Here is a 12,660-nt window from a genome sequence, read left to right as displayed (position 1 = left end):
TTGTAATATCACATTGCAGAACATGAAACATTCCATCACACACACACACACACACACACACACATTGTAAATCTTGCTAAATCAAGTATGGTAAACATTGGTGGAATATTCCTGAGAAAAGTATTGTGCTTAGTATACTTCCTGCAACAACCACAACAGTAATAATAACAATAACTTTATTTTGATAGTTACATTCAGCTGACTCAAAGAGGACAAATAAAACCAGAAGACAAAACTTCAAAGACAAGAAGCAAAATAATACAACTTAATATAAAATCAGACAGCAAATGATATAATACAAAACATTTTAAAATAGAAGATAAAATATTCTAACATCCCTTTAAAGTAATGTTAACAAATTAACAAGGTGCTGCAGTTATGAAAAACCCTGCTGGCAGTAGGGACACCCATGCAGTGTAAAAAGAACAATGTTTGTCTTGTGGAAGTATAAAGTAAAAGCACTCGAGTAAAATGCAAGTTATTTGCAGCAAATCTTATTCCCCTGTCTACGTCATCCTGACCTGCCTGCTGCTGCAACAACTGAATTCCCCAGGGTTGTGAATCAATAAAGTTTTTATCTTATCTCTTGTCTTACTTGAGTCAATGTATTTAGTTAGTGTCCACAGCTGGATGTCGAGGGGGAGTCACTGTTTAATTCCTCCTTTAAAAGAAATGTTATTAGTCCTTTGTTCTTATGTGTAATTTCACATTAGTGATCTTTTGTATATATATATATATATATAAAAAAGCCATGTCTTCCGGGAGCAATTGAAAGCAGCACGGGTTTCAGCTCGCGCTGTCCCGGGCCATGAGTTCTCGCGAGAGCCGTCGGTGCGGGCAGTTAGCGGGGCTGTGATCTCGGAGGTGTCTGAGTTAGCAGAGCAGGGAGCGACCAGCGCGAGCGTCTGGAAGCGTGCACGCAGCCGCGGACGGTGATTCTGCAGCGTTCAGCACGAAGGCGCTTCGGTAACACGACGCAAAGTTGTCTGACGGCGAAGAAACCGTTTTCTTTCGCTCCTCTCTGTTTCGGAACTTGGTGAGAAGTTGAACTCGGGCTCGCTCGGAGGACCCAGCTCGGTGTGCGCAGAAAGTGCAGTCGGTGTTCGGCGGCTGGTCCTGCAGGAATGTCGCAGAAAGAGAGACCCGTGTTTTACCGAGAGGAGGTCAACAAGACGATATGGGAAGTCCCGGAGCGCTACAAGAAGCTGTCCCCGGTGGGCTCCGGAGCTTACGGATCCGTGTGGTAAGTCACCCCCCCCCCCCCCCCCCCCCCCCTCCTCCTCCCCGACAAGTTAGTTCGTGGCTCTCCGCCTGCTCACCCAACTTAACCTCCATTCATTTAGACGAGGCCTGTGCAGCAGATGCTAAAGTAAGGTTAGCTCGTCCTGATTGTTTGCTAGCAAGGTGGAGCCACGACGTGTCTCTCAACGAGAAAACACGCGGACTTGTTATTTAATGGCACATTCTCCACCTGTAAATCCTGTAACTCTGCTCTCTAACTCCACATGCACGCACACAGGAAACTGCTCGCTTACATCTATGTTTATCTGCGGAGAAAGTACTCATGTGATCAGTGTGCATGAATCAGCCACATACTGTTTCTCTATAATGTTTATGGTCTTGACCCCTGCTTTGAGATCATGTGCATTATGATTTGACAAATAGATTAACAAAATACAAATAAAGAAGAATTCGATCACTCTTAAATAGTTTCTACACGACAGCTTCACGTGTTGTTACCTGCATTAGAATTTGTTTTACAGTAAAACTGGAAACTCCCACCATGTCTTTTGATGAGGTTAACAGATACTGTTGGCTTTCCCCAGATACTTCATATGTTTATGACTCACCACCGTACACTGCAATATCTGATCATATGAAATGCAAATCTTCATATGCAGTCGGTGCATGCAATTGTGCTCATATTTTCATCAGACTGTGGCAAACACACTTTCACTTTAGAGGTCACAAACTCCGAATATCTGCATCTATCTTGCTTAGAAAAGTAGTTTTAATACTCGGAGATTATATTTATTTGAATGTACTCATTTTAATCAGTTTATCATTTTAGCCCCAGGTATCATGTGGTTTCTCCATATCAGCATTTCATACAAATATTATTGAAATCAGCAGAATATTTTTTTCTAAAATAGCAAATACAAAGTAGCCCTTGTGTAGGTAATTTCCACCAGTTACATGTTTTCTTAAAATACTCAAAGCTCTTATACTACTATTGTTTATTGACTATTACCTCTTGATATATATCAGTGGAAAACCTGCTCCATCTGTTGACCCCATTATTTATGACTAGAAATGTTGATAAGATGAAAGTAGCTGGTCCATGAGTTAATTTAACTCACAGTCGATTAATCACTCAGTTACTGATTAACTATCATTTGTTATATTTGTCCTTTTTGGACTGGTTTTCTGACGGTTTAAAGACTTAATGATCACTATTTATTTGTGAAATATCTGACAGATTAGTCAATAATGAAAACCATCATTGTAACTGTACGACTCAGTTATAATACAGCCAGTATGACCATGAAAGAATACATTTTCTGGTCACAGTATTTATGTGTTAGATTGTCTCATCCAATTTATATCACGTCTTAATTAAAGCATTTTGTACAGGGATTTATTTAAAAAGTATTGATTAACAAATCTGCAGCACAAATGTTTGTATTTACAGTGTACATCCGATCATACCTGCTCTCTTATTGTTCTCTTAGTAGAGCACCTTGTTGTTAAGGTGGATAAACTTAATGCTCTGCAGTGGAGGGAGAGTATGCTTTCACTGGATGGACCTTTTTCTTTGGTGTGTTGCTGAAATAGGTGGTGCTGATACTATCTAGGACACAACGACTGTCAGCCGTGCACTTGATTTAGTGGGCAGATGTTTGTTTTGCAAATGGAAGCTGACAGCTGTGCTGTTGCTGGGCAATAGGATAATCTGTTGCCGGCCAGATTACTGACTGCTCACCAGTGTGATTGTTTTTTTTTTTTTGCACCCTGCCTTGTATATATTCAGTGTTTTCATGATGGACTCTACCATTAAGTTATTAAGAATCTCTCACCAGTTATTTTATACTGGAACTGCACCATCTAAATGTGTGTATGACATTGTAGTGGTGGCACACGCAACATTTATTCTACAATTTAATATAAAGCAGCATTGGTGGAGTTATTTATACATTATTTTTACTTAAAGACTTTTTTAATAAATACTTTTTCTCCTTGTTAATTAATTTATGTTTTGCAGTTCGATCATCCAATTTCTGGAATGCAGATTTTCTATAATTTTTTTGATCTATTTGTTTTTTTGCAGGTGATTGGCCTCCTAGGCATCTTTTTCAGCATGTATTAATTCAACAAATTTACATGACATTCACATTAAGACAATAATAAAGGCTAATATGGATGGAAGATGTTTTGGGATTTACAAACTCTTGATACCTCCAGTCTTGGGTGGAGTATCGGAGTTCCAGCTTTTTGGTACATACATTTGTGTCCACGCTATTGCAAAGCTTTCAAGCCCTTAATACATAGACTCTTAGAAATCTAGATGGCCCCTTTTTTGTTTGAAAACTCTGGGTTTTTTGTAAAAAAAAAAGACATAAACATCCATGTTTGCATCTTGGAAATACTTGCCTGGATGGAGAATGGTTTCATTTTAAAATGAAATCTAATTAGTGTGGATGTATGTTCGGGTGAGCTGAGCAGGAGGAAATCTAAGGTTTGAGTAATGGACGCTCAGCCTTGTGAAGGAGTGATTGCAGGCAGAGCTACTGACCCCAGTCTGCTGAGAGATGACATTTTCTGCTGATGTCGTCTTTTTTCCTCAGCCTTCAGCAGCTCTTACTGCATCTAATTTGATTTTCAGAGCAAACTCAGCCCACTCTGAGCCATATGAAAATGTTTTTCTCATTTGCCTAAAATTGACCTGCTTGCGTTTCTAGAGTTCACCTCTAGTTTAAACTGCTCAGTACTTGTTTGGCAGGTTTGGATCATTAAAGCAGCCCTTGCTGGCACAACAAATGATCACAAACAAGTTATTAACTATTATTATAATCTTGAATATTTTCTTCAACAGTGCTGCATTAGATATGAAGAATGTTGGGAAAGTCGCTGTGAAGAAGCTCTCTCGGCCGTTTCAGTCCATCATCCACGCCAAGAGAATGTACAGAGAGCTGCGGTTGCTGAAGCACATGAAACATGAAAATGTGAGTCAAGGTGTTTCCTTTCCTTTTGTTTTGTCTGGTGGTAAACAGAGTGTGTGTTTGGTTTGTAATGCCCTACAGTCTGTGGTTTAAATCTCTGTCCATTTTACCTTGCGTTGTAAACTCTCTCTCTCTCTCTCTCTCTCTCTCTCTCTCTCTATACATACATATATATATATATACATATACACACTGTATATATACATTGATATATATTTTTTTTTTCTGCAGGTGATTGGCCTCCTAGACGTCTTTACCCCAGCTACTTCTCTGAAGGAGTTCACTGATGTGTAAGTTTACGCCAAGTAAATCCCAAGCTTCCCTCCCTGTGCACTTTGACTTGGGGTCAGAGAATCACCTCAGCAACACTAGTGCAAAATTTAACAACAGGGTTCAACAAGCTGCAGCCTTTAGTTTTGCATTAGCAGACAATCCTAGCTTTGTCTGGGAAACACCTGGAGGCAGGCCAAAGCACAGTGGAACACTTTTCAGACAGACTACTCTGTTGGTTATTCACTCTCGCCTGTTACAAAACTTACTTCACCCCCAGCTTTCCCTCCCTGTGTTTCTCAGTATCTCAGTATCTAGCTTTGTTCCAAACATTGTAGTTGCTTTGCTTATGGCAAACAGATAGATGTTATTTGTTATGTTGAAAGTTGTTAGAAATGGGAAGTGAGCAACTAGACAGTGACTCATTCCTCAAACGTTCTTGCTGCCTCCCCCGTTGTATGTAGACTGGATTTTTCCTCTTCCTCTTCTTGTCTCCAAATCAGATTGTGACGGATTTCAGTCGACACCCGTCATAAGAATGTGCCTCAGCTGAAAACTTGGAGCTAGATTTATTTCATATTCAATATGTTCTATGCTGCAGCGAGCAGTGCTGCACCCAGTTTAAGATCCACCTCATATCTCAAGTTGTGGACAAGAAGATTTCCTCATACCTAACATGTTATAAGTGTGGGAGGAAACACACCTAAATCCTGAGATGTAATGGCTAATTTAGCTATATTAGCATTCATCTCTGACCAATCTGTCAGTGGTGGAGATGCATTATGGATCACCGGGCATAGTTTTGTTAAAGAAGGAGTGGAATAAAATGGACAATAACTCTGGTTCTGCTGCTTCTATTTTGATTATAACCCATTCACTTTTGGTGTGGATCTCCCACAGGGGATTTTTAACATTTGACACTCAGATCTTGATGAAAAAACAAAACATTTAGGGAACTGATATCTATGAGGTTGTGAAATTTGTGCAACTTGATTGAATTTAATGCAGCTGTTGGGCCAAGGTGAAAGTATGTGTCCTGAGTGACATTCTGTTAGCAGTGGCAGTGTTAAAGAACTTTAATACTAAATTGGTGGAGTCTTTGAATCAACAGCAGTTTTGCAGAATGGTTGCATACCTCAAACAGGAACATAAATAAACTGGAAACTTTCCCCCACACGTTTAGTAGCAGTGACTCTGCCTGTTCTGCTAAAACTGAAAGTTGTCCTCTGAAAATGTCCCACACCCCTCCCTGATTAGCATAACGTCAAGGAGGAGTGAAGGCAATACAAGATCACACATGCCGATGTGTAGACTGGAGTTCTGAGAAAGAGTCAGTAGGTGGGTTGTGCAGAAACAGAAACTCATGCTCTTGAGCTTCTCTTGCACAACATAGAGGACAGGTCGTCACAAGGAAACATGGCTCTCTTTGTCTGCTTATCTGCTGGAACATTTGAAATGTTCTGCGTGCAATGTGATCTCTAGGAAAAATCTCAGAAATGCAGGTGCTGTAAGTGCGGTCTCCCCTCGGCTCTAAAAATACAAACCGAGTCACAACGCTGCAGTAAGGCTCCTCACAGCTCCAGCCATGCTCCTGTTTCTATAGGAGAGAGGAAAACAGAGGTCACTATTTATATCTCCCTTTTTTCCAAGGCGGGTGAACTTTGCAGAGCGTCTGTGTCCCTGTGAGTGCTGCTTAGAACAACTTCAAGCATAACCAGGTGCTATTTTAAAGCCATGTGCTCTCTGTGCCATGTGAGAATAGAGGAGTATTCTTAACATGAATATTTGTTGAGCAGCAGACTGACAGAGGAGCACATGGCTTTGTGTGTTTTGGCCGCAAAACTGCCACTGCAGCATCCTGCTGCTCCTTTTCTTCCATCAGTTTGGACATTTTTTAATGCTCTGGGATTAGATTTGAATTATGCACTGTTGCAGTCCCATTAAGCCCATTTATCTGGGTGTGTTGTTAAATGACATTCCATTTGTGAAGGGCTTGGCCTTCCTAGTGCCTCTGGAGAGAAGTGACAGTGAAAAGAAGTCACAGCTAAACTGGGTTTAAGCTCAAAAAGCAATATGGGAAATTAGTTTCATCCTGCAAACAACTCTGGGGGAAAAAATAGAAGTGCAAATATATTGATTTATGTCCTTCTGGGTTTCTGTGAAGTTAGAAAATATGATATCCCTTCTGATGTTTATCTCTTCAAGGTGTGAAAACCATCTTTTCTCATTGGCAGGTATCTGGTGACTCACCTAATGGGTGCAGATCTCAACAACATAGTGAAATGTCAGAAGCTCACAGATGACCACGTTCAATTCCTCATATACCAGATCCTCCGAGGATTAAAGGTGAGATTATTCGAATAACAGTGAGATTTTGCTGAGAATGAGAAGGGGCCCGTGCACACCTGGTATTAACATGTGTTTTTTGTGATATGATTGCAAGCGGAGAGCTCCGAATGCATGCATTCACACCTAGCATTAAAATGTGACCCTGCATGCATCTTGTGATCAGAGCTAACCTCTTAACTCAACACTAACAAACACATACGCCATTTCTGTTCATGAAATTACCAAGTTATGTTGTTTTTACCCAGTCTGATTATACAAGCGTGTCCAGTGTCACTGTTTGTATGTGTGTTTTTCAGTGTTGAAGTTGAGTTTGAATATTTTACACTTGATATTAAACAAACCAGATATTATGTGTTAACTAATGATCTAGAGGTGGTAAGAGACAGATGTTTTGCCTTTGGATAGAGTCATGTCTCCTGTTTCCCCTTGTTTCCAGTCTTAATGCTAAGCTAAGTGGCTGTAGTTTTGTATATTGAACTGAGAGATGTGTCAGTCTTCTCATCATCGAAGATAGTGAATAATCCCATTTCACAAAATTTGGAATTATTGTTTTAAATTATTTCTACGAATGATTTTAGATTCTCTGTGACATATTGTTTTTACTGTTTAATCAACATACAGTATCTTTGGTGGTGTTGTAATTTGATATATGTGCTCTCCATCTCTCTCCAGTATATACACTCAGCAGACATCATTCATAGGGTAAGTGCCACATTTGATTTGAATCTGACAAATGTCAGTTTTACTCTTGTCCTAGAGCCTCCCCTCCCCTTGTGGCATAGGACCTTTACTTTCCATGGTGTTAATGACCTAACAGTCTTTCATTTAAATATGAATGAAGAAGAGACATATTTGTTTTTAATCCTGAAAAGTTTGACTATTTCTCCAGAGCAGGAATGTTTTCAGGACCCAATATTGTTTTTAATATGCCTGCATATTAACCTAAACTTGAATCACACTAATTCACATTTGTCTTCTCTTCCTTCAGGATTTGAAACCCAGTAACCTGGCAGTGAATGAAGACTGTGAGCTGAAGGTCAGTGAACTTCTGCTTTCATTGAAAACATCAGTTTAACCGCAAATCTTCTGTGTGAATATTTTGCAAACAACTCTGTTACACTGCTCTCAGATTTTGGACTTTGGTTTGGCACGGCCCACTGATGATGAGATGACTGGGTACGTGGCCACCCGCTGGTATCGAGCCCCGGAGATCATGTTGAACTGGATGCACTACAACATGACAGGTATAACCTGACTGACACAGGATTTTTGAAGCCCATATCAATGTAGATGTTTGTTGATATTGATTTTGGATACAGTAACAGACAGGTTTTTTGGTATATATCAGCTATATGTATTTAACCATCAAAAACAAGGACATAAATTATGATTTTTAAAAGGTTCCCTTAAATGTATTCCTTTTAAATATGTAACTTTGGCCTCTTGGGATCTCTCAATCAAAACCATGATGAATGGGCTCATGGGAGTTTTTGTCTTTACCACCATTATTTGACCCTCTTAATCTTGTGTGACTTGGTTTCCTGTCGTTTGCACCTTACTGGGAGAGTGTCTGCGATAGAATCCTTAGAAAATGGCATTGAATGATTGTGATCTGACCAATACAAACAGGCGACTGGCTAACAGTGTGTTTTTCCTTTATCGTAATTCAATTGCCCCTGAACTTATAGCAAAGCCACAACTACTCCTGTATCAGCTGAAGTCATTTAACTGAAATTATAGTAATATCTGCTGATTCATTGTATTAAAGCTCATTTGCTCTCCCTTTTTCTCTCTTTCTACATCGATACATCATGAAGTTCTTTTACAATCAAATCTTAACATAATTCCCCTGCTTTTCTTTGTTTCAGTTGATATTTGGTCAGTGGGTTGTATAATGGCAGAACTCCTCACTGGAAGAACCTTGTTTCCTGGCACTGACCGTATCCTTTTCATTTGAGAGAACCGTATATATGGGACATTGATTTTGTTATGGTTTCACTGATTTATTTTGTTTTTATAAACATAGTAACAGGAGTGGATTTGCAATCCTTTGTTTTTTCTGTACACTCATAAGAACCTGCTTTTCTGCTTTTCTCTTCCAACATAATGCTGCCTAAGGTGCCTTTATTTTAAAAATGTAATGCACACATAACACACACAGTACCTGTTGCCCTCCTCCTCTCTGTCTTGACACATACCCTCTGCTGTAATGTTTCTACTGGCGTGCTTCAACTCCTCTTACACTGTTAGTATGCATTGTTGGCTGGGGTCCACATTCTGCCTGCACCACTGCCACACTTTGTAAGGGCCTAACAATCTGCAGTGTCTCTGCTTAGAATTGTGTTTATCGCTCTCTCTTCCTGCCAGTGTTTTCACACTAACGGCTGTGCTTGTATGTAGGTGTATAGTTAGGCTGTCTCCACTCTTTTCCTGTTGTGCGCTGTCATTATAAAATATGTTCTGCTTTCACAGGTTTCACATTGACTTCCTCTGCTCCTCTCTGTGTGAAACATAGAGTAAATATATATATGTGAACTGAATACAAACATGGTTTTTAGGTTGTACAAGTTTCACATAGAGGTCAGATTATTCCCCCCCCCAGCATCTGGTCTTCCTTTACCGTGTGCTTGTAGACATTGATCAGTTGAAGCTAATCATGCTGCTCGTCGGAAAACCAGGGCCCGGGCTCTTGATGAAAATATCTTCAGAGTCTGTGAGTTCACAAAAATGATGCAAGGTTTTTCTCTAACCCAGTTTTCTGCTCTGAACTAAAACTTGCCCCTCTGCTGTTCAACATTTGTATAAACTGTAGCTGCTTTCTAATTGACAGCATGTTTTCCATCCTTCAGCTGTGTGGGTTCGAGACTTGCTTTCTCCCTCTTTAACTGAGTGAATAAAACTGTGTTTGCTGTGGGATCATTGTGACACAGGTGATTGAGTGCTGGCTTTCACTGACTGCAATGCAAAGTGATGTGTTATTTCTTTCCTCTACATCTGACGATCCCTCCTCCTCCTCCTTACTTTGTTTTTGTCACATTTTGCTTCAAAGCTGGAAGTTTGCTTTTCAACATAACATTGTAGTGCATCTAGAGTTTAGCCCCACGGTGTTGGGTTGAGAAGCAGCTTCTTAACCAACTCTGCTCTGTCGCTATACTCCCCTTGACACAAGCTTCATAGATATAAACCAGCTTCAGCAGATAATGCGTCTGACAGGAACACCCCCAGCATCTCTAATAAGCAGGATGCCCAGCCACGAGGTGAGCAGGATCCACAGTTGCTCTCGTTAGGCCAGACAGAAGAGCGGGGTGGGAGGACGGTCAGACCTACTGTATTATACTTTCCATCTTTATATTTAAAGAGCTCTGGGCTCAATGTGCTTATTGTTATCCACCACACTAATAATAAGAGCGCAGGACTTAAGGGACTACTCTTTCTGTCAAGTGGGGCATGAAGAGGAGCATAACCTCTAAAAGCAGGGATTGAAATTTTTGGCTTGCCTGTGTAATTGTAGTGTTTGGGTGACATCTGACATGCCTGCATGTGATTGTAATGATTGCCACAAGCAGCTCTAAGCCTGTGTGGTGAATACATTTTCATGCTTGTCACTTCACTCCAGTAGTTTCAAAGTGTCTTTTCAGAGATAAACATGCACATTGTGCAATAGCCAGGCCTGCTGTTACTAACAGGATTTTCTGTGAAAGATCCTTCCCTCTGTGGTTTTCTGTCTGTTTTTGTTGTGCAATTCTTAAAACTTGATTTTCTTCTATTATTTTGATAGAATAATTCAATCTGCAATCTAAACCTTTTATTTTACACTGACAAGGTACTTATCAAGACAGTTGTTTATGTTAAAATAAACCTTTCCCCAGATTTCACAACTACATTAATTCACTAAATTATTTTGTAGTCTTTTTTAAAAAGTATTACAATTGACTCCCAAAATCAGGATGTGAAGAATATTGCAGATATAGTGTAAACACACTGTTGTTTTACTGTCTGGACATAAAACGTAAAAACAGCTGCAGCAATGTGAGCATGATGAAATAGGCGCTGCTGAATGTGGGCGACATGTTGCTGCTGGTAGCTGCCGACATTTGATTTACTCCATATATGTTTTCTCAGGCCAGGAACTACATCAGCTCCTTGCCACAAATGCCCAAGAGGAGCTTTGCTGATGTTTTCGTTGGTGCCAACCCTCAAGGTAATAATCTTGGTTTAAACTACATGAAAGGACACTGATTTTCAAAGAATCTTTAAGTGAATGAATGGAACACGTTTTTCAGCTGTGGACCTTTTGGAGAAGATGCTGGTTCTGGACACAGACAAACGGATAACAGCAGCCGAGGCTCTGGCCCACCCCTACTTTGCTCAGTACCATGACCCAGAGGACGAGCCTGAGGCCGAGCCTTTCGACCAGAGCTTTGAGAATCGGATGCTGGAGATTGAAGAGTGGAAACGTATGCCTTCATGACATGAAATCTGATATTCCTTCATATGAAAGCTGTAAAATTTGGGAAAGAAAATAGGTTGCCTCCTGAAAGTTGAGCCCTGTTGTGTGTTGAAGTCTTGTGATGTTTTTTTCGTGTCTTGCAGGATTAACCTACGAGGAGCTGTGTAGTTTCGAGCCGCCTGTCTTCGATGAGGATGACATGGAGTAGTAAGACGTGCCACCGACATCCCAGTATCCCACAAATTTGTGATAACCTCAAACATTAGTGGTAAACAAATGCTCAGACACTAGTTATTAGTCTTTATTGATCAGGAAAATATTGTCCATGATTAGCCTTTGGAAGGAGACCATTACCAGCGCAGAGAAAGCATGAGCTCGACCAGTTATCATTAATTGTCAGATATGAACCACTGATGGTCCAATGCTGGGAAATGTCACTTGTTGCCAATAAGTGGCTTAATTTTATATTCTTCAGATATTAGCAAAATTTAGACGTTGACTTATCACTGTGACTCTGAGATGCTGAAACACCTGGTCCTATAGCTGTGCTATTTTGTGTTTTAAATTTTCTATTTAGTAACTTATGAGTAAGCTTTTGTATCTATCTATCTATCAATCAAAAATGGAATATGCTAATATGCTGGTCTGCCACTCACCCTGCCACGGTGTCACATACAGCACTGGGTCACGTGTATTTGTAACATGATTTTTGATTCAGTCATCGCCATGATTGTTCTGTATTTAAGGAGATACATTTGAAAGGTTTCATATCTGTGACTGTAGATTTTACAGTTTTTATATTTTTAGATATGTCACAAACTGAGAATGTTATTGTTCTGTGTAGTCACTGACCGTCAGTGCTAACCAAATGAATTTTACACATTTTAATGTTCATAGTTTAGACGCCCTGTGAGACATTTCTGCATATTTTGGCTACACAGACAAATCTGAGCCTCCACTGTTAAAGGACAGTGCTTTTCAATGTGGCACCTAAGTAGGAAAATAAATATTTATGGGTACCTGCTCTGCTCAAAAATATGTAAATATCTGTGCCATATTTTTTAATCTCTGACATATTGCAGTTCTGTTCAGAAGCAATCACTTTTAGCATGTACAGTACATCATTTAAAGACTTTGTGTGTGTATGCAAGGGTGTGTTGTTAGTTTACAGGAATTTTAAGTGTAATGCTGAAACATTTAATAGAAATACTGCTTAAATGTGTAAAAGAGGGATTCTACATGTATTTATACTTTCTGGAGGTGGTATTTATAGACAACAATCAAAAGATCCCTTTAACTATTTTCAGTCCAGCAGAGTAACTACTATCTTCAGTCATTTGTTTAACAAAATAAAGACTTATTTTTAAGAGA

General features: G+C 39.8%; 1 protein-coding gene across 3 annotated transcripts; it reads left to right on the top strand.

The window, feature by feature from the left end:
- Positions 1–616: 616 nt before the first annotated feature.
- mapk14a (mitogen-activated protein kinase 14a) lies at positions 617–12,660 on the top strand. Of its 3 annotated transcripts, none has more exons than XR_011243169.1 (12): positions 617–1,243; positions 4,094–4,223; positions 4,452–4,510; positions 6,725–6,836; positions 7,512–7,541; positions 7,828–7,875; positions 7,969–8,083; positions 8,708–8,779; positions 9,473–10,096; positions 10,962–11,040; positions 11,123–11,296; positions 11,433–12,660. XR_011243169.1 is itself a non-coding variant. In XM_020089242.2 (12 exons), exons 1-12 carry the CDS (start codon positions 1,125–1,127, stop codon positions 11,495–11,497), a joined length of 1,083 nt encoding a protein of 360 aa, XP_019944801.1. In that variant the 5' UTR covers positions 617–1,124; the 3' UTR covers positions 11,498–12,660. The 3 variants fall into 3 exon arrangements, 2 of the variants coding, with proteins under 2 accessions (XP_019944801.1, XP_019944803.1); XM_020089242.2 differs by having other exon boundaries at positions 10,017–10,096; XM_020089244.2 differs by having other exon boundaries at positions 9,473–9,552.

The sequence above is a fragment of the Paralichthys olivaceus genome, chromosome 6, assembly GCF_024713975.1.
Source record: "Paralichthys olivaceus isolate ysfri-2021 chromosome 6, ASM2471397v2, whole genome shotgun sequence".
Lineage (NCBI taxonomy): Eukaryota > Metazoa > Chordata > Actinopteri > Pleuronectiformes > Paralichthyidae > Paralichthys > Paralichthys olivaceus.
This window is presented reverse-complemented; position numbering and strand designations above follow the sequence as displayed.